Consider the following 22,844-nt stretch of genomic DNA (forward strand, 5'->3'; position numbering starts at 1 on the left):
ATGTAATGTCCTTAAAACAAGTCAAAATGAGGCTCAGTAGTGTGTGTGGCCTCCACGTGCCTGTATGACCGCCCTACAACGCCTGTGCATGCTCCTGATGAGGTGGCGGACGGTCTCCTGAGGGATCTCCTCCCAGACCTGGACTAAAGCATCTGCCAACTCCTGGACAGTCTGTGGTGCAACATGAAGTTGGTGGATAGAGCGAGACATGATGTCCAAGATGTGCTCAATTGGATTCAGGTCTGGGGAACGGACGGGCCAGTCCATAGCATCAATGCCTTCGTCTTGCAGGAAATGCTGACACACTTCAGCCACATGAGGTCTAGCATTGTCTTGCATTAGGAGGAACCCAGGGCCAATCGCACCAGCATATGGTCTCACAAGGGGTCTGAGGATCTCATCTCGGTACCTAATGGCAGTCAGGCTACCTCTGGCGAGCACATGGAGGGCTGTGCGGCCCTCCAAAGAAATGCCACCCCACACCATTACTGACCCAATGCCAAACCGGTCATGCTGGAGGATGTTGCAGGCAGCAGAACGTTCTCCACGGCGTCTCCAGACTCTGTCACGTCTGTCACATGTGCTCAGTGTGAACCTGCTTTCATCTGTGAAGAGCACAGGGCGCCAGTGGCGAATTTGTCAATCTTGGTGTTCTCTGGCAAATGCCAAACGTCCTGCACGGTGCTGGGCTGTAAGCACAACCCCTACCTGTGGACGTCGGGCCCTCATATCACCCTCATGGAGTCTGTTTCTGACCGTTTGAGCAGACACATGCACATTTGTGGCCTGCTGGAGGTCATTTTGCAGGGCTCTGGCAGTGCTCCTCCTGTTCCTCCTTGCACAAAGGCGGAGGTAGCGGTCCTGCTGCTGGGTTGTTGCCCTCCTACGGCCTCCTCCACGTCTCCTGATGTACTGGCCTGTCTCCTGGTAGCGCCTCCATGCTCTGGACACTACGCTGACAGACACAGCAAACATTCTTGCCACAGCTCGCATTGATGTGCCATCCTGGATAAGCTGCACTACCTGAGCCACTTGTGTGGGTTGTAGACTCCGTCTCATGCTACCACTAGAGTGAAAGCACCGCCAGCATTTAAAAGTGACCAAAACATCAGCCAGGAAGCATAGGAACTGAGAAGTGGTCTGTGGTCACCACCTGCAGAACCACTCCTTTATTGGGGGTGTCTTGCTAATTGCCTATCATTTCCACCTGTTGTCTATCCCATTTGCACAACAGCATGTGAAATTGATTGTCACTCAGTGTTGCTTCCTAAGTGGACAGTTTGATTTCACAGAAGTGTGATTGAATTGGAGTTACATTGTGTTGTTTAAGTGTTCCCTTTATTTTTTTGAGCAGTGTAATATCCTGGAAAGTCTGAAGATGATATATAAGAAAGACATTAAAAATAACCGCAATAACGTGTACTGGAGGAACATCCATGTGTCAGCATTTGTATAATGTGTTGTGATGTTTATTATCAAAGTTATGTAACTTTATATTATTTATTATTTCCTATGATTTTTATTGTAAATGTATTGTAATATTTTGTTGCTAGTTTTTAAATAAAAAGATCATTATAGTAGTTATATTCTTGTATATAGGAGCAGTATTAGGCCTCATGCACACGACCGTAGTGTGCATCCGTGGCCGTTGTTCCGTTTTCCGTTTTTTTTTTTTGGCGGACCCATTGACTTTCAATGGGTCCGTGGAAAAATCGGAAAATGCACCGTTTTGCAGCCGCATCCGTGATCCGTGTTTCCTGTCCGTCAAAAAAATATGACCTGTCCTATTCTTTGGACGGACAACGGTTCACGGACCCATTCAAGTCAATGGGTCCGTGAAAGAACGCGGATGCCAATCTTGTGTGCATCCGTGTTCTTTCACGGACCCATTGACTTGAATGGGTCCGTGAACCGTTGTCCGTCCAAAGAATAGGACAGGTCATATTTTTTTGACGGACAGGAAACACGGATCACGGATGCGGCTGCAAAACGTCCGTGATCCGTGGCCGTAGGTTACTTTCATACAGACGGATCCGAAGATCCGTCTGCATAAAAGCTTTTTCAGAGATGAGTTTTCACTTTGTGAAAACTCATATCCGACAGTATATTCTAACACAGAGGCGTTCCCATAGTGATGGGGACACTTCTAGTTAGAATATACTACAAACTGTGTACATGACTGCCCCTGCTGCCTGGCAGCACCCGATCTCTTACAGGGGGCTGTGATCCGCACAATTAACCCCTCAGGTGCTGCACCTGAGGGGTTAATTGTGCATATCATAGCCCCCAATAAGAGATCAGGGGCTGCCAGGCAGCAGAGGGCAGACCCCCCCTCCCTCCCCAGTTTTAATTTCATTGGTGGCCAGTGCGGCCCCCCCTCCCTCTATTGTAATATCATTGGTGGCCAGTGTGCGGCCCCCCCTCTATTGTATTAATATCATTGGTGGCCAGTGTATACACAGTTCGTAGTATATTCTAACTAGAAGCGTCCCCATCACTATGGGAACGCCTCTGTGTTAGAATATACTGTCGGATATGAGTTTCACGATCTAACTCATATCCGACAGTATATTCTAACATAGAGGCGTTCCCATGGTGATGGGGATGCTTCAAGTTAAAATATACCATCGGATTAGAGAAAACTCCGATCCGATGGTATAATAGGGACTCCTGACTTTACATTGAAAGTCAATGGAGGACGGATCCGTTTGAAATTGCACCATATTGTGTCAACGTCAAACGTATCCGTCCCCATTGACTTGCATTGTAATTCAGGACGGATCCGTTTGGCTCCGCACGGCCAGGCGGACACCAAAACGACTTTTTTTCATGTCCGTGGATCCTCCAAAAATCAAGGAAGACCCACGGATGAAAAAACGGTCACGGATCACGGACCAACGGAACCCCGTTTTGCGGACCGTGAAAAAATACGGTCGTGTGCATGAGGCCTTATAGTAGTTATATTCTTGTACATAGGAGGCAGTATTATACTAGTTATATTCTTGTACATAGGAGCAGTATTATAGTAGTTATATTCTTGTACATACAGTAGGAACAGTATTATAGTAGTTATATTCCTGTACATAGGAGTAGTATTATAGCAGTTATATTCTTGTACATAGAAACAGTATTATAGTAGTTGTATTCTTGTGTATAGGATGTCGTATAAAAGTACTGATATTCTTGCCCATAGAGGGTAGCCATGATCCACCATAATTTATATCATTATCTAAGTTTTTTATAAGGCTAATTATCAAGAACACACTAGGTATTATTTCTCTCCATAGTATTTGGTAGCATATTGTTCAAGAGATATTGGCATAACAACGTATTGTTTATAATGATATTGTGTGACCACGCCATTATGTCACTATGGATAAATATCACTGCCGCAGTCCATTTGAGGCCCAATTTGTTATTCGCAGCACTGCACATGACTGTACAGGTAAATAGTTTTCCAGGAGTCCGACATGATAGCACCACATGGAGGATATCCTTATTGGCTTCTAAAGGGACAGGAAGCACAGAAAAGTTAAAAGGCCCCTCCCTCCCTCACCAGTGTTTTTCCAATTACCACACCAGGATAGACGCAAACTTATTTTTTAAACTCTAAAAAGTGTATATACATGAAAACCATCACCAATATAGGGGAGGGAAATAAAGAGGGTGCTGTCATGTCAGACTCCTGGAAATGTATTTACCGGTAGGTCTAAATCCAACTTTCCAGGACGTCCTCCATGACAGCACTGCATGGAGCAATACAAGATCAACTTATTAGGGAGGGACAATGGCCTAGAGAAATTTTCATCCAAAGGCCAATGTATGAAAACTGGACCAAGTTGCTGTTCTGCAATCTGTTTAACTGAGGCATTCGCCTTTTCAGCCCATTAAGCGGCCATTGCATGGGTAGAATGGGCTGTAACTATTAATGGGCAGTCCATGTCTTGAAAGGAATAGGACTGTAGAATTGTTGACTTTATCCATCTTGCATTTGTGGATTTAGATGTTTGTTTTCTTTTGTTCTTCCCTGAAAACTGTAGAAATAAAACAGAGTCCTTTCTGAAAGGGTATGTGGCATCTAAGTATTCTAACACTAATAGTCTGACTTCCAGGGTATGGAATTTTTATTCTTTCTGGTTCCTCGGATCTGCACAAAATAAAAGAAGAATTATTTATTGATTTCTATGGAAAGCTGATACTACTTTTGGAAGAAAAGCCGGATCAGGCTTCAAAATTATTCAAAAATATGGTTCGCTGATAGATAGAGCCTGTATTTCCCCTAATCTTCTAGCAGGCGTTATTGGTCACCAAGAAAGCAGTGTTCATAGATAACATCTTGATGTTACATTCATTTAGAGGCTCAACGGGATGACTACATAAGCAATTTAGGACCATAGCTAAATCCCAGGGCGGAACCAACTTCTGTATAGAAGGACAGATTGTAGACATGGCCCTGAATAAGGTTTTAATACATCTATGTTCTGCCAATCGAAAGTCTAAAAACCAACTTAATGTGGAGATTTGTACTTTTATGGTACTGGGTCTAAGACCCATGTCAAAACATTCCTGCAGGAATGTCCTGACTAGAAGGGGAAAGGTCCTGTTGGTGAACAGAATCATACCAGGAACAGAATTATTATTTTTTTTAAATCTTACCATAAATGGCAGAGGTTACTTTTTTAAGCTGTGTTGCATAAAAGAAATTACTCATTCTGAAAAACCTCTTGCTCTTAACATTTGTTCTTTAGAAGCCATGCTGTTAACTTCAGACTGTGTACTTGAGAATGCCTGGGGTAACCTTGTAGTAAAAGATCCTCTTCTGGTGGGAGAAAAAAATGGTCCTTCCAGTGCAAGATCTTTCAACATCAGAAACCAGGATTGTTTTGGCCAGAATGGAAGTAACAATATTAAGGTTACCGGTTCTCATCTGAACTTCTTTAGGACTGCAGGAATCAGGGGAAAAGGTGGAAAGGTATACGCCAGATCCATATCCCAATCCTGGGATAACACATTTACCGCCACTGGTCTGTCCCATGGGTTTAATGAAAAGAAAAAAATGAAGTTGCACATTTTCTCTAGTGGCAAATAGGTCCATCTGGGGAGTTCTCCACTTCTTGCACAGAAGATGAAAGATGTCCTTCTTGAAACACCATTCCCCTGGACTGATGGAACGTCTGCTTAAGAAGTCCGCCATCACATTTTCCTTTCCTTTTATATGGATGACTGAAATTGATAGAACCTCTAGAATCTCTCTGGCCAGCTGAATAATTGATCTGCCAGGAACTGAAGTGGTGGGAGTTTTGAACCCCCTCACTGTCTGCTTAGGAATGAGACAGTTATCATATTGTCTGATAATACTCAAACACGGCGACCCCTTAAGAGGTGTTCTTCTTTCAGGAAGGTATCTAGGACTGCCTTTATTTCTCTGTAGTTTAAAGACTACTGAGAAATGTCCTAGCTCCACAGACCCTGGAAGTAAGATCTATGGACTTGGGTCCCCCCCAACCCGTTTTGCTGGCATCTGTTGTTACCAGGATCTGAGGATTTAAAGACCATGGGACTCCATTTGACAGATTTCTTCGAACTGTCCACCATGTTAGACTGTGAATTACTCTGTAAGGGTAGACAGACCTTCATGTCCAAGGGGCTCTGATCTCTGTCCCACCGTGCAAATAGAAGCTGTAAATGGAATTGACTCCAGGGAACTGTCCATATGCATGACGTTATTAGACACAGAACTCTCATTTTCTTTTGTAGGATGGTTATCTCCTAGTATATTGAGACCGTTTTTTCTTCTGGTAGAAAGGATCACTGAATGTTGGAATCCACAAGAGTTCTCAGGAAACCTTTTCTACATCGATCATCCAAACTAACTGAGAAAAGATCCTCAGAGTGAAGTCGAGGTGATTTAGAAGAATAGTGCAACAAAGTGCTGTTAAAAGAAAGTCGTTTAGATATGGAACGATCACAATTTCTCTCTCTCTTCGCAGCCAAGAGACTATTTCCGCCATTGTCTTTGTGAATATTCTTGGCACAGAAGCTAGGCCGAATGGTAGACACTGAAACTGGTAATGTAGTGTTGAAGAGCCTTTCTGGACTGCAAATCTTAGCTATTTTTGATCCTCTGGAAATATTGGCACATGAGAATATGCAGAAGTCCAACGTATACATCACTACCCCCAGACAGATTAGGTAGATTGCAGATTTTATTGATTCCATCCTGAATTTCAGTATTTCACGCACTGATTTAGGAATTTCAGATTTAAAATAGAACGAAATGTCCCATTGGGTTTCTTCACCAGGAATACGTTTGAATAGCGGCCAGTGAACACTTTTCCCCGTGTGATGACTTGGATGAGTAACAGTTTGTTGAGATCCTTCAGGACATCGGAATTCTGTTCTGGTTGACTGAATTTGGTTATAATGAATCTTCTTGGAGGAGGACTTGATAGTTCTATCTTGTAGCCTTCCTTTATTATCCTGAGGATCCAGGGATTTTTTTGTAATTTCTTTCCACTGTGGGAGAAAGGACTTCAATCATCGTCCCACAGGAAGACCATCATTGTTTATTCTGAGATGAATTGGGATTAAGGAGAAACCGTCTGCCTTCTCCTCCTTTTCGGTAACTCCATCTCCCAGTCTTGCCTTTTCCTCGGTATGCTTGTGTCTGATAACGGGGCCCAGGTTTCTGAATAGGCTGTGTCTTTTTGGATTTTTCTTCTGGAAAGCCCTTTTTTCTATAAGATGGTGTCTACAACAGGCCTAAATACATAGGATCCAGGGAATGGAATGGTACACAGTTTTAGAAAGAATTTCGCCAGACCATGTTTTGAGCCACAAAGCACGTCTAGTGGTATTTGACAGAGAACTTCCTCTTGCCATAAATCTCATTGACTTTGCAGAGGCATCTGATACAAAAGCTGTAGCCAGTTTCAGAAGCAGGATGGTTTCTAGGATTTGTTCTCTAGATGGCTTCATTATTATATGATTCTCTAATTCGGACAGCCATAAATAAAAGAATCTGGCCACTGACATGGCTGCAATATTAGTATTTATTAGGGCCGTTTATGCTTCCCTAGATCTCTTCAAGAGGCCATCCATTTTCCTATCCATGGCTGTGAAGAATCTTCAAATGGTAAAGTAGTCTTTTTGAATACTTTAGCAATAGGTATGTCAATCCTGGGGGTCTCGACCCATAATTTGGTGTCTTCTGAATTAAAGGCCAGATAATAAAGTCTCTTTTCTGCATCTTCCCATTCTTCCATAATGAGAGTCCTTAGATTGTCATTTGCTGGAAATAAAGGTTTTCTTTTAGCTTTTAACCCGCCAAACATCTCATCTTGGATAGAGCAGGGTTTTGAAACCAATTTTACATCCATAGTTTGATGGACCGCTGAAATAAGAGAGTCCAGATCTTCTGAAGAAAAGAACTACTTCTCTTTGTCTTCTCTTCCTCCTCATCGTTTTCTAATTCCCCCTAAGACCATGGCTCACTTATAGCTTCCGGATCAGAGTCCGAATCTATCTCTGTTCTTGGTCTTTTTTGCTGACCTTGAGGGGTGAATGGCTGCGGATGCCACTGATGACTGAACTTCGTATCTAATCATTTTCTTAATTTCAGACAACAAAGACGGTTGTTCATCTCTCAATATTTTACCTATGCAGGTACTGCAGAGCTATTTGGTATAGGAGCCTGACAACTTCTTGGAGCAAGTTGCACATCTCTTCCCTTTCTTTTTAGGTTCTGTAGGCATCTTATGCACTGCCTCCTAATCATCCTAAAAAAATATATAAAAGGGAAAAAATACCTGCTAGCTACCAAACAGACAAATATATAAATGGTACAGGGTCTGTCAGTGACACTTACTTGACCCTGTGCATGGGATACTTGGACCGGATCAACCCGACCAGAAACAGGACATTCCATGATAGAGAACCAACATTGTCTGAACATAACAGACTTAAATAGTCCTACCTCCCTGCTATCGCAATGCTCCTCCTCCTAATTTCTGGGGACTCGATTCACCTGGAGAGTCACCCATCCATTGCAATGCGAATCTACCCATAGGGGACACCAGCATTGTTGCCACCTCCACTTCCGGTCCTGCTACCAGAATTTTAGATCCCGATTTCATTTGGATTAAGTAAAATGGTTGCGCCCTGTTTGCCCTGGCCAGAGATTATGTCAGATACCGACGTCAACGCCCTTCAATGACGTGTCGATGCCACAGGAAGTGATGTCAGCCGCTCAAGACAGCGCCCGATGTCGAGGACGGTGGCCTTCCTGATGCACTGACGACACCTGGAAGTGACATCTGGCGTCCCATGTGCTTCCCAGCCAAAACCAGAGCACTGACCGAACAGAAGCGGAGGAGACATACGGAGCCCAGAGCCCTTAACCAAGGGAAGCGGCACCCGAAACCAGACCATGCGGCCTGAATAGGGAACTGGAAAGGCCAGTGGACCCAACCATGTGGGGTGCTAGCCGAGCACCAGCATAAGGGAAGGAGAGGTGAAAGCCCCCGATCCATCCCTGGGCTCAATTCTTGCCATCCACGCACCAAGATCTTCATTCCCAGCAGGGAAGCTAATCCTGTCCCTTTAGAGGTCAATAACGACATCCTCCATGAAGGACATCCTGCAAAACACAGATATGCAAAATACGGATGCCCTCCATGTGCACTCTGCTTTTTCTCACTCCCATTGTTAGAAATACAGACAATAGGACATATTCTATAATTTATGGAATGGACACATGGATGCGGACAGCACATCTGCATGCGGTGTAGTATTCAGTTTGCACTCCGGGAGTGCAGTATGGTGCTTGTGACTAGGGAAGGCGTCCCGTTCCCTAAATACTATACATCCGTGTGCTGTCGTTTATTTTAGTGGACCTATAGAAATGAATGGGCCTGTATGCAATCCGCAAAAACAAGGATCGGACACATACAGAAAATACAGTCGTGTGCATGACGTCTTGATCAGTGGACAGGTTCCACAACAATACAATGCTTACCTTATCTCTGCGCATGAGGAAAAGAAGATCTTCAGCTGAAATGACCCTGGCCCCTCTCATCTGAGACACATCGGCCGCTTGCTGCAACTGAAAAAGAGAATATGTTAGGCCACTTTAAATTTTTTACACAGAATTTGGCAGGGCTTGTCACCTTTCTGTGTAAAGCTCCAATATTAACCTACAGAAACACGTGACATCTGAAAAGTAGTTATATATGTCTGCAGATTCACACATGGGGTTTGTTTGTGCTGTATATCTAAGGAAACACATAGGACTGCAAAAGAGCTGTATACACAGAACGGTAAGAGATTTTATTTATTTGTGATTATTTCTAAAGTTACTTCATCTTTTATTTTTATGCTTTGATCAATACTATCGGTTGCAAGAGGACAATTAAAAAAATAAAATATGCTTGAAATATTTTAATACAGAACTTGTAAAGGAAGACTCTGAGTAACACTGATGAGATGTGTTGTGACTAGCGCAGGGCCCGAGGGGGGCAAAGTGTGATGGATTCAACAGAAGACCACAGGGAGTATTTGTGTCATGCCCCCCGAGCCCGTACAATAAGCATGACACCGTGTCTAACTTTTGCCCGCCATAACTGTATCTTTAAAATGGTTTTCCACTTTGGGCAACTTCTTCTGGTGAGGAGGGTCCCTTGTCAATAAGCTGATCACAAATATCCCATTGCTCCGACCAGCTGTAGAACGCGTGGAACCTGACGGTAAGTATTCGGTTTCCTTGCCACCACAGGGAAAATAAAAGGAGTTTGCATACAAACAATATTTATTAGCTATCCACAGGACAGGTGATAAATGTATGACCGCTGGGGGTCTGAACACGGAAACCATCACAAGAATGGGGGTCCTGGAGTCTTCTGGGTTCATTGACCAACGAACAATATTTATCATCTCTTGATAAGTGGGACCGCTAGAGTAGGGATCTCTGAGACCCCTGTGTGAATGCAATGGTAGTGTAACTATAGGGGAGAGTTTCTGCCAGAGGATGCGCCTTATTTATGATGAGTTGCATACCTCATCGTATATTAGGTGCATCCTCCAGCAGAACACGTGGCTACAAAGAAATCTATGGCAGCTCCGACCTGCCACAGATTTCTGTCTTCATTTGCACCAGAAAATGAAGATCAATGTGTGTTGCGGCTGGCGGCTGCTGATCACATTCCTTCCCCACATGCCCCCTTTCCAAAAAAGTGCAGAGGGTGGCGTAAAAACACCACTTGCGACAATGTATCATCAATGAGCAATTTTTGCAATTTTTTTAAGCCAGAAATAAGGCACAAAGACAATGAAAAATTTTCCCCGTAGTGTCAACGGCTCTGACGGAGGTAGATAAAAGACCAGAATTCGGCAGTCCAATAGACAACTGAGTGCGACCACCGCTACATTCACACATGGGTTTCAGGGACTCCTATTCTAGTGATTGGTGGGGGTCCCAGTGGTTGGTCCTCAGCTATCATACATTCATCATCTATTCTGTGAGTAAGTGATAATGGTGTGCCCATTTAAATCAACGGGTTTAATGTAGGACAGAAAGATTCTCCAAGGCAAGAGATGGTCTTCACAACCACTATCCATACTGGCCATGAGATGAGGATCCTAAACCAAGGAGTCCCCCTTTTATGAACTCCCCGACAGGATACATGAAAACAGGTTTTCTAATCCAAATACAGTACATTTGAAAATTTTTGACCTTTTCTAAACTGTAAACACAATTACTAATCTGTAAAGCTGGTAAATGGTCATATACTAGCCTGCGAATACCAAAAACACAAAGAACCTGGGGTGAGTTTCTCAGAGATAAACTTGGAATTAACTAAATCTACTACAAAAGCACAGAAAGCCACGTAACTTCAAACCTGCGTTACATGAGCTGACGGGAGAAGTAAAAATGCACCTGAAAACCATTTCATGAAATTCTACCGCTCTCCATCTCGCACACTTGGCCAATGTTTCACTCAATATCACTGTCTGAATTGCAGCATTAATAATTTTTAGATCCCATGCTGCTAAGATGTGAATTAGGCCCATTCACAAGTTGAAAAGATCAACAAAACCAGTAGCCGGTTCTAATATCCAAATTGAAGGGGGGGATGGGGGAGGTTGAAAAAAAAAATTGACTTCAGAGTTGGCAAAATGACACCGGGCACAGACTTTCGTCCATAAATCATAATACAGAAGGGCATTAATTTCTTTTTTCCACACTAATCAGACGCACACAAAACATTAACTGTATCTATGGCAGACAACAGAAAACATACTGCGTGAAATGTTAGCAATATTTCCCTGTAAAATTCACTTGGGCCCTTACTGCTACAACCAGGGCAGGGGCTCGGGGAGTTTGCAGGAACTCATAAGCAACAGTAACATAATCTAACTTGAAACTACCCTGGAAAATGTAAGAATGTGAAAAATGATCGTCCTATTTGCTTGGCAGGAGTAAAATCAACTTTTCTTCTGATTAGATTCAGGGCATGTGAGGTACTTTTCTCTTTTCTGCAAAGTTGGAATTTTTTTTTCATAAGGACATTATGAAAAAAGCTGCAGCAAATAATTAGAGCTACTCCATGAGGCGGCCATAGATCGCCGCGCTGTTTATATACCCACTGAACCCATATCTCATATTGCTAAGATCTGCAATCACTTTCTGATTGTTGGAGATCTCACTGCCGTAACCTGACGATCCTGAGACTTAAAGCGGCTCTGTCACCCGGATCAGCCGTATACAACCAGGCATATAGCCCGGTAGGGTCGCTGACGATGATTAAAACAATACCTTTCTTTTATCAGTAGGTAGTAGGGTTGTGGAGAAATTTGAACTTTTATAAATAGGCTAAGGAGCTGTTAAAGCACCAGGAGGTGGGCTTATGTGGTATGAGCACCACTCCAGCGACACCCCTGGTGCTCCATACTGACGCCCTTTTCCTTGAAATCATGCCCCCCTCCCTTTAGATTGAAAGCCTCAGCACTCGATTTCTAGAATGGCACGTACGGCACGACACCTTCGGCTTCATCCCAATGAGCGAAGATGAAAATACGCATGCGCCATTCACATCACTGAAACCGGAAGAGGCAGCGCGGATGGCTTCAAGCAGACCACACCGCCACTTTCGGGTTCAGTGACGTGAGCGGCGTTCTAGACAGCGGGTGCGCAGGCGCGAGATCTCATTGCTAGACCTCATTCTGAAGGGAGGGGGAGTCGGTATGGAGCACCAGGGGTGTCGCCGGAGCGGTGCTTGAACCGCAGAAGCCCGCCTCCTGGTGCTCCAATAGCTCTTAAGAATATTTATAAAAGTTCAAATTTCTCCACAACACTTCTACCTACAGAAAAAAGAAAGGTATCGTTTTAATCAGCGTCAGTGACCCTACAGGGCTATGTGCCTGGTTGTATAGGGCTGATCCGGGTAATAGCTATGAAGGGGCCATAGCTTTGCTTAAAGGGGTTTTCCGAGATATTTTAACTGATGACCTATTTGCCAGATAGGTCATCCGTATCTGATAGGTAGGGGTTCGACACCGGGAACCCCCGCCGATCAGCTGTTTGAGAAAGCACTTGCAGTTGCGCCTCGGCCGTCTTGCAGATTTTCCTAGGCCTGTGATGTCACGTTCATCTGTCTCATGACCTATAGGAGCAGCAGCTCAGCCCCACTGAACTGAATGGGGCTGAGTACGATACCAAGCACAGCCACTATACCACAGGATAGGTCATCAGTTAAAATACCTTAAAAAACCCTCTTAAAAAATGTTTTTTCTTTAATCCCCCACACCCAGAGGGACTAGTGAAGGGAACTACATTTACTTTGCTACCTGACTGGCTTCAGCGGTAATGTGTTCCCAGAGAGCACCTAATCCAGAAGTGACATGCCTCCTGGGGACACATCATTGGTGAGGCCAGTCATTGGGTGCAGCGGCAGGGGTGAACACAGAACTTGCATAAATACACTGATAAATCTCAGACATACACCTCTAAGGCTACTTTCACACTTGCGGAAGAGTGATCCGGCAAGCAGTTCCGTCGCCGGCAAAATGTATGCCAACTGATGGCATTTGTAAAACTGATCAGGATCCTGACCGGTCTGAAAAATGCCTGATCAGTCAGAAAAATGCATTGAAATGCCAGATCTGTCTTTCCGGTGTCATCCGGAAAAACGGATCCGGCATTTATTTTTTTCACCTTTTTTTCCGGTCTGCGCAAGGACGGATCCGGCATTGCGGTATTTTGAATGCCGAATCCGGCACTAATACATTCCTATGGAAAATTCAGTTTTCTTTGAGCGGAGATAAAACCGTAGCATGTTGCGGTTTTATCTTTCGCCTGATCAGTCACAAACACTGAACTGAAGACATCCTGATGCATCCTGAACGGATTGCTCTCTATTCAGAATGCATGGGGATAAAATTGATCAGTTCTTTTCCGGTATAGAGCCCCTAGGATGGAACTCAATGTTGGGAAAAGAAAACCGCTAGTGTGAAAGTACCCTAAATCCTCTTGCTTTCCTTCACACAGTACATTATAAAACTGGCAAAAGAGGGAGGTCAGTGCATAGGAACGTCTCGATATCGGTGGGACCCGCACCTATCAGACAATGGGGGTATATCCTAGCGATATTCTCCCATTAACTGAGATGAGAATACCCCTTTAAGGCTGGCATATGAAATTCTTCTCAATGTATGTATAAGAAAGACTCTGGTTTGAAAGGGTTATTCCATGATTAATGTATAAACTGAAAATATACAGTCCATGACAACCTCTTTCCAACAAAGCTAGAACCAGCCCTGTACCTCACATGGATCCAGAGATCTCCCGTTCATTGCTCTGCTAGATCTATATCAAGCTGACTGTACAGGGGGAGTGTCTTTTCTGCTGCAGCTCAGGAGGTGTGTCTAAGCTCTCCCTATCACAGCTCAGGAGGCGTGTCTCAGCTCTCCCTATCACAGCTCAGGAGGCATGTCTCAGCTCTCCCTATCACAGCTCAGGAGGCGTGTCTCAGCTCTCCCTATCACAGCTCAGGAGGCGTGTCTCAGCTCTCCCTATCACAGCTCAGGAGGCGTGTCTCAGCTCTGCCTATCACAGCTCAGGAGGCAGCTGAAGGATGAAACTGAGCATGTGCGGCCTTCTCAGTGAGCAGGACAAAGAAATAAGAAAAAGAACAAACAGCAGGTGGCGCTATAGAGACACGTTGTATTGAATAACTTAGTGGCTATGCTAAATTTTTAATAACATGCCATTACAAAAGTATTCAGATCCCGGTGCTGGTTTAGAATCTGTAGAATATTTTTCGTGGGACCACCCCTTTAAGTTGAAACACATCAAATATATGATGACTTTAATGCTGAATAGGCAATAATACTAGAATCCAGTAAGTGCCTTCCCCAGACACGAGCACGGCCTCGGAGTGCAGGCTGTGAGGATATTCCCCGGATGCTTTGTGCATTTCGTTTCTTTAAGCAGCGGGCACTGGATGTTACTTGAGCAGTGGCTGCAGCCCCATTATCTCCTGGCTGCACATCTTTCCATTGTGTAATGTGTCGTTAAATCGCCGTCCGGGAAGGAGCTCTAGTTAATCAGCGGCACATGGGAACGCTCCTCCTGAGAAGGGGTCACGGCCAGTTTTACACGGAGGAATATTTCTTCTAATTGTACCTATAATAGCGTCCTGATATTTAATGAGCGGCCAGAGTGGAATAAATGAAGCTAATCAGAGCTCCAGAAAACCATAAAACTCCACAAAGCTGGCAGTGACAGGAGCAGCAGAAGGGGACGTATGCGGGGAGGGCGTACAGTGCCAGGAAGAACTAGACAAGTGTGCCATTCAGGGGCTGACAACTCCTGCAGAATCCTGCAGGACTATATCGGTTGTCACCCAGCTTTGCAAACTTGGAAAACAGTGATTTAAAAAAACAACCACAAAAGAGGAAGACATCAACGATCGCAACAGGAAAATGTATTAATGTTACTAAAAAAATTACCTTAAAGGGGTGTCCCATGAAAACTAGTCTACAATTTTCAAACCAGCACCTGGATCTGAATATTTTTGTAATTGCATCTAATTAAAAATGTATTATAGCTCCCACGTGAATTCAATGAAATCTATCTGTAGAGCGCCACCTGCTGTTTGCTCCTTTTCTAATTTCTCTGTCCGGCTCACTGAGATGGACGCACGTGCTCAGTTCCATCCTCCAACTGCCACCAGCTGCAGACACGCCCCCTGAGAAACGACACGCCCCCTAAGCTCACAGCTTGAAATAAACTGAGCAGAACAATTGGAGCAATGAATGGGGAGATCTCTGGATCCATGTGAGGTACAGGGCTCGTTCTAGGTTTGTTGGAAAGAGATTTTCATGTTTTACATTATTCAGGGGATAACCCCTTTAACCACCTCCGGAGCGCCTAACGCAGGATTGCGTTCCGGAGGTGGCAGCGCTGCGCAGAGTCACGCATATACGCGTCATCTCGCGAGACGCGAGATTTTGCTCAAAGCCGGCCCGCGCATGCGCATCGCGGGCCGGCAAAATTAAAAGAAGTATTTCGTCACCAGCCTGCCAGCAACGATCATTGGCTGGCAGGCTGGCGATTTTCAAAAAATCCAATCCAAAGTCATATAACAGATCATATTAGTAAATATGATCTGTTATATGGCTTCTCTGCTCCTCTGCTGGTCCTTTTCGTCGGTTGGATCCAGCAGAGAAGCAGACATCACTGTGAGTACACCAAACACTTCACTGTAGCCCCTGATCACCCACCTGCACCCCAATTAACCCTTTGATCACCCCTTTGATCGCCCCTGTCAATCACTAGTGAAAGGAAAAAAAGTGATCAGTGTAAACTGTCACTTTTTTTTTTCCACTGGTATTGGCTGTTAGGTTTTAGGGATAGTTTAGGCCCCTTGGTTAGGTAGTTAGCGTCAGTTAGCGCCCACCCCACCGCACCGCAGTCACTTTTATTCGCTGTTTAGCGTATCGCTAATCAGCATTTGTACTTTTATAGTATCTGTAAGTGATCAAAACTGATCACGGTCAGATCAATAATAGTATTAGTGTCACTTTAGTTCGCCCTCCACCCAAAACGCAGTGTTTGCCCGATCAGGCCTGATCGGTCGCCCACACGTGCGTTCACCCACGCCCGCCCCACCGCAGTGACAAAAAAAAAATATTTTTTGATCACTGCACATTCATTTTACACGCACTGCGGCGATAAAAAAATCAGTTTTGATATTTTTTATCAACCGCAGCAGCCTCCGGTACTTCGCTAGCCTCCCCTTTGTAAGACAGGCTTGCTTTTTTTCTTAAGTAGTCTCAGGGAATACCCCTAAATTTAGTAGTCCAAAATGTCAAACAGGGGGTATTCTTCTGAAGAGGCCTACAGGATTCTGACCCAGTCGGATGAGGAGTGGGAACCCTCATCTGACGAATCTAGCGGGTCAGAATATGAACCTGTGGAAAGCAGTGGCTCTCTGACCCAAAGTTCGGACGAGGAGGTGGAGGTCCCTGGCAGCACCAGGCGTACCCGGCCCCATGTCGCTAGACCACAGGTTACGCAGGATCCGCTTCAAGAGCAGCAGAGTGGGGCTGTCGCTGCCGGATCACGTGGTGAGGCATACACCAGCAGCGCAGCCCTTCCTGGACCTAGTACCAGCACTGCCGTACAACCTGGTGAAGTAGCGAGCACCAGAAGGGCAGTTGAAGCTGGTACGGTGGCACGTGCAATAGTTACCCCGTCGCAGCCACCGCACAGACAGGCCCGTAGAGCCCCTAGAGTCCCTGAGGTGCTGGCAAATCCTGATTGGCAGTCACCAACTTCAGCCGCACCAGTAGTTCCCCCTTTCACCGCCCAGTCTGGAGTTCGGGTTGAGACGGCTCAAATCGGTTCGGCCCTGGGATTTTTTGAGCTGTTCTTGACTGCGGAGCTCTTGGACTTAGTCGTGGCAGAGACCAACCAGTATGCCACACAATTTATAACCGCTAACCCGGGAAGCTATTATGCCCAGCCTTTCCGGTGGAAACCAGTCCAAGTTTCCGAACTTAAAATTTTTTTGGGCCTTCTCCTCAACATGGGCCTGACAAAAAAGCATGAATTGCGGTCATATTGGTCAACGCACCCAATTCATCACATGCCCATGTTCTCTGCTGCTATGTCCAGGACACGATTTGAGACCATCCTGCGTTTCCTGCACTTTAGCGACAACACCACCTCCCGTCCCAGAGGCCACCCTGCTTTTGACCGGCTCCACAAAATTCGGCCCCTCATAGACCATTTCAACCTGAAATTTGCAGATTTGTATACCCCTGAGCAAAACATCTGCGTAGACGAGTCCCTAATACATTTTACCGGGCGCCTTGGCTTCAAACAATACATCCCAAGCAAGCGTGCCCGGTATGGGGTCAAATTGTATAAGCTCTGTGAAAGGGCCACAGGCTATACCCACAAATTTCGGATCTATGAGGGAAAAGATCAGACCCTGGAGCCGGTCGGTTGCCCTGACTACCTGGGGAGCAGTGGGAAGACAGTCTGGGACTTGGTGTCACCCTTATTCGGCAAGGGGTACCATCTTTATGTGGACAATTTCTACACAAGTGTGGCCCTCTTTAGGCATTTGTTTCTAGAACGGATTTGCGCCTGTGGCACCGCGCGAACTAGTCGCGTAGGCTTCCCCCAACGGCTTGTAACCACCCGTCTTGCAAGGGGGCAGAGGGCTGCATTGTGTAACGAAGAACTGCTCGCGGTGAAATGGAGAGACAAGCGTGACGTTTACATGCTCTCCTCTATTCACGCAGACACGACAATCCAAATTGAGCGAGCAACCCGTGTCATTGAAAAGCCCCTCTGTGTCCACGACTATAATGCGCTCATGGGAGGGGTGGACTTCAATGACCAGATGTTGTCTCCGTATTTAGTTTCCCGCAGAACCAGACGCTGGTATAAGAAGGTGTCTGTATATTTGATTCAATTGGCGCTGTACAATAGTTTTGTTCTCTACAGTAAGGCTGGGAGAACAGGATCCTTCCTCAAATTCCAGGAAGAGATCATCGAGAACCTCCTTTACCCAGGAGGTTCCGTGGCCCCATCCACCAGTGTAGTTAGCCGTCTACACGAGCGACATTTCCCCAGTGTCGTTCCTGGTACCTCAACCCAACCGTCACCCCGAAAAAGATGTCGTGTCTGTAGCAGGAGTGGAATAAGGCGTGACACCCGCTATTTCTGTCCTGATTGTGCTGACCACCCTGCCCTATGCTATGGAGAGTGTTTCCGGAAGTACCACACACAGGTACACCTAGCATAGGGATCACATCTCACCAGGACAGGCACACAGGGCTATTAGGGCCCTTTCTCTCACAGCTGCTGCAAACCTCTCCTTTCACCTGGGATAAAGTGCATAACGTACTTCGCCACATCTTTGGGCGATTTGCGCTTTGCACATTGTCCCATGGGGAAGGAGAGGTTTGTTCTATAAAGGTAAAAAAAACTAAACAAAAAAAAAAATACCGGTAAGTAAAAAAGTTAAACGTTCAGTTAAAAAAGTTTAAAAAAAGTTTCTATGTTCTGTTCAACAGTTAATAAAGTTATTGCTTTGCGGCCTGGTTTTTTCTTTTTTGTTTTGTTTTTTTTACCTTTCAGGTGGACCAACCGATCGACTAGCTGCAGCACTGATGTGCATTCGGACAGAAGCATTGCGCTGCTGTCAGATTACACGCAAGTCGGTGTATGCGGCGCTGCAAGACGAGATTTCTCCTCTGCAGTAAAAGATACATTTGCCGAGGCATATGAGCTGAGGAGGTGGCGGTGTTCATATACTTTGGCAAACACTTTGTATATATAAAAAAAAAAAATCCCGGCAATGATTTATTCATCCACATCGATTGATGTGAATGGAGAAATCTGGTTTGCCAGGGCATACGAGCTGAAGTGGGTATGGATGTTGGGCGGAGCTCCTATGTCCTGGCAGACGCCTTTCCCCTCCTTTTTCTTTTTTTGGCAGAGATTTTTTCATCCACATTGATCGATGCGAATGAAGAAATCTGTGCCGTTCATTTTTTTCTTTCAGCCCAGAGGCTGAACGGAAAAAAAAAATCTCATTACCTGTATGCTCAATATAAGGAGAATAGCAGAAACTCCTAATGCTGGGCATACATGTAATGATTGCGGAGACCCTCAAATGCCAGGGCAGTACAAACACCCCACAAATAACATCATTTTGGAAAGAAGACACCCCAAGGTATTCGCTGAGGGGCATATTGAGTCCATGAAAGATTGAAATTTTTGTCCCAAGTTAGCGGAAAGGGAGACTTTGTGAGAACAAAATCAAAAAAATCAATTTCCGCTAACTTGTGCCAAAATTTTTTTTTTCAATGAACTCGCCATGCCCCTCATTGAATACCTTGGGGTGTCTTCTTTCCAAAATGGGGTCACATGTGAAGTATTTATACTGCCCTGGCATTTTAGGGGCCCCAAAGCGTGAGAAGAAGTCTGGTATCCAAATGTCTAAAAATGCCCTCCTAAAAGGAATTTGGGCACCTTTGCCCACCTAGGCTGCAAAAAAGTGTCACACATGTGGTATCTCCGTATTCAGCAGAAGTTGGGGAATATGTTTTGGGGTGTCATTTTACATATACCCATGCTGGGTGAGATAAATATCTTGGTCAAATGCCAACTTAGTATAAAAAAAATGGGAAAAGTTGTCTTTTGCCAAGATATTTCTCTCACCCAGCATGGGTATATGTAATGTGACACTTTTTTGCAGCCTAGGTGGGCAAAGGGGCCCACATTCCAAAGAGCACCTTTCGGATTTCACAGGTCATTTACCTACTTACCAGACATTAGGGCCCCTGGAAAATGCCAGGGCAGTATAACTACCCCACAAGTGACCCCATTTTGGAAAGAAGACACCCCAAGGTATTCCGTGAGGGGCATGGCAAGTTCCTCGAATTTTTTATTTTTTGTCACAAGTTAGTGGAAAATGATGATTTTTTTTTTTTTTTTTTTTTTCATACAAAGTCTCATATTCCACTAACTTGTGACAAAAAATAAAAATTTCCATGAACTCACTATGCCCATCAGCGAATACCTTGGGGTCTCTTCTTTCCAAAATGGGGTCACTTGTGGGGTAGTTATACTGCCCTGGCATTCTAGGGGCCCAAATGTGTGGTAAGGAGTTTGAAATCAAATTCTGTAAAAAATGACCTGTGAAATCCGAAAGGTGCTCTTTGGAATATGGGCCCCTTTGCCCACCTAGGCTGCAAAAAAGTGTCACACATCTGGTATCTCCGTACTCAGGAGAGGGTGGGGAATGTGTTTTGGGGTGTCTTTTTACATATACCCATGCTGGGTGAGATAAATATCTTGGCAAAAGACAACTTTTCCCATTTTTTTATACAAAGTTGGCATTTGACCAAGATATTTATCTCACCCAGCATGGGTATATGTAAAAAGACACCCCAAAACACATTCCTCAACTTCTCCTGAGTACGGGGATACCAGATGTGTGACACTTTTTTGCAGCCTAGGTGGGCAAAGGGGCCCACATTCCAAAGAGCACCTTTCGGATTTCACAGGTCATTTTTTACTGAATTTGATTTCAAACTCCTTACCACACATTTGGGCCCCTAGAATGCCAGGGCAGTATAACTACCCCACAAGTGACCCCATTTTGGAAAGAAGAGACCCCAAGGTATTCGCTGATGGGCATAGTGAGTTCATGGAAGTTTTTATTTTTTGTCACAAGTTAGTGGAATATGAGACTTTGTATGAAAAAAAAAAAAAAATCATCATTTTCCACTAACTTGTGACAAAAAATAAAAAATTCTAGGAACTCGCCATGCCCCTCATGGAATACCTTGGGGTGTCTTCTTTCCAAAATGGGGTCACTTGTGGGGTAGTTATACTGCCCTGGCATTCTAGGGGCCCAAATGTGTGGTAAGGAGTTTGAAATCAAATTCTGTAAAAAATGACCTGTGAAATCCGAAAGGTGCTCTTTGGAATATGGGCCCCTTTGCCCACCTAGGCTGCAAAAAAGTGTCACACATCTGGTATCTCCGTACTCAGGAGAAGGTGGGGAATGTGTTTTGGGGTGTCATTTTATATATACCCATGCTGGGTGAGAGAAATATCTTGGCAAAAGACAACTTTTCCCATTTTTTTATACAAAGTTGGCATTTGACCAAGATATTTATCTCACCCAGCATGGGTATATGTAAAAAGACACCCCAAAACACATTCCTCAACTTCTCCTGAGTACAGGGATACCAGATGTGTGACACTTTTTTGCAGCCTAGGTGGGCAAAGGGGCCCACATTCCAAAGAGCACCTTTCGGATTTCACAGGTCATTTTTTACTGAATTTGATTTCAAACTCCTTACCACACATTTGGGCCCCTAGAATGCCAGGGCAGTATAACTACCCCACAAGTGACCTCATTTTGGAAAGAAGAGACCCCAAGGTATTCGCTGATGGGCATAGTGAGTTCATGGAAGTTTTTATTTTTTGTCACAAGTTAGTGGAATATGAGACTTTGTATGAAAAAAATAAAAATAAAAAAAATCATCATTTTCCACTAACTTGTGACAAAAAATAAAAAATTCTAGGAACTCGCCATGCCCCTCACGGAATACCTTGGGGTGTCTTCTTTCCAAAATGGGGTCACTTGTGGGGTAGTTATACTGCCCTGGCATTCTAGGGGCCCAAATGTGTGGTAAGGAGTTTGAAATCAAATTCTGTAAAAAATGACCTGTGAAATCCGAAAGGTGCTCTTTGGAATATGGGCCCCTTTGCCCACCTAGGCTGCAAAAAAGTGTCACACATCTGGTATCTCCGTACTCAGGAGAAGTTGGGGAATGTGTTTTGGGGTGTCTTTTTACATATACCCATGCTGGGTGAGATAAATATCTTGGTCAAATGCCAACTTTGTATAAAAAAATGGGAAAAGTTGTCTTTTGCCAAGATATTTCTCTCACCCAGCATGGGTATATATAAAATGACACCCCAAAACACATTCCCCACCTTCTCCTGAGTACGGAGATACCAGATGTGTGACACTTTTTTGCAGCCTAGGTGGGCAAAGGGGCCCATATTCCAAAGAGCACCTTTCGGATTTCACAGGTCATTTTTTACAGAATTTGATTTCAAACTCCTTACCACACATTTGGGCCCCTAGAATGCCAGGGCAGTATAACTACCCCTGACTTGATCCAAAACTAAGGAACCAACGGGTAAGCCCTGTAACAATGCTAGCTCTCTCCCTTACTGCTCAGCCTATGCAAAAATCTCAATGGTAGAAATTTGCATACCCTCGTTCCTCGACTGTATGACACCTGAACACCCTATAATAGTGAGGGGACACGACCACCGACTCCCTACACTTAATACGGAGGGAGTCAGGGTCACCTCGGATCAAGCAAACAGGAAAACAAAGATAAATTAACAGACTTATCTGTAGAAGCATCAGTTGTAGCATCCAGCATGCACACACTCCAGGAAGTTGTTTAAACCGCAAAGTGATGCAGTATGGGAAGGGATTTAAAGGGATGCAATCAGTGCAACTAGATAACAGCTGAGAGAGGGAAACGAGATTACAAAACGAAAGCAAAACAAAAGAACCTCAAGCAGGAGGTTCTAAAGAACGTCTGTCAGAGCTTCACAGATGTCTGGCGGTGACAGATGAGCTGTGTCAGGGGTAGCCTCAGCGCTGTCCAACGTGCAGGGAGCCGAGGCTACTGCAGCACAGCTGATGGGTGGGAGTGCCGCATGTCGGACCCCCACTAATCAGATATTGATGGCCTATCCTGAGGATAGAGCATCTACATAAAAAATCTAG

At 44.7% G+C, this 22,844-nt stretch overlaps 1 protein-coding gene across 3 annotated transcripts in view; it reads right to left on the reverse strand.

Annotated features, from left to right (window-relative positions):
- SUPT3H (SPT3 homolog, SAGA and STAGA complex component) overlaps positions 1 to 22,844 on the reverse strand; it is a 496,743-nt gene that overhangs the window by 161,104 nt on the left and 312,795 nt on the right. For all 3 annotated transcript variants that reach the window (XM_040427286.1, XM_040427284.1, XM_040427285.1), the window contains exon 4: positions 9,017 to 9,103. In XM_040427286.1, coding sequence (XP_040283220.1) covers positions 9,017 to 9,103 — 87 coding nt within the window. The remainder of the gene's footprint in view (positions 1 to 9,016; positions 9,104 to 22,844) is intronic.

This window comes from Bufo bufo, chromosome 4 (assembly GCF_905171765.1).
Source record: "Bufo bufo chromosome 4, aBufBuf1.1, whole genome shotgun sequence".
Classification (NCBI taxonomy): Eukaryota; Metazoa; Chordata; class Amphibia; order Anura; family Bufonidae; genus Bufo; species Bufo bufo.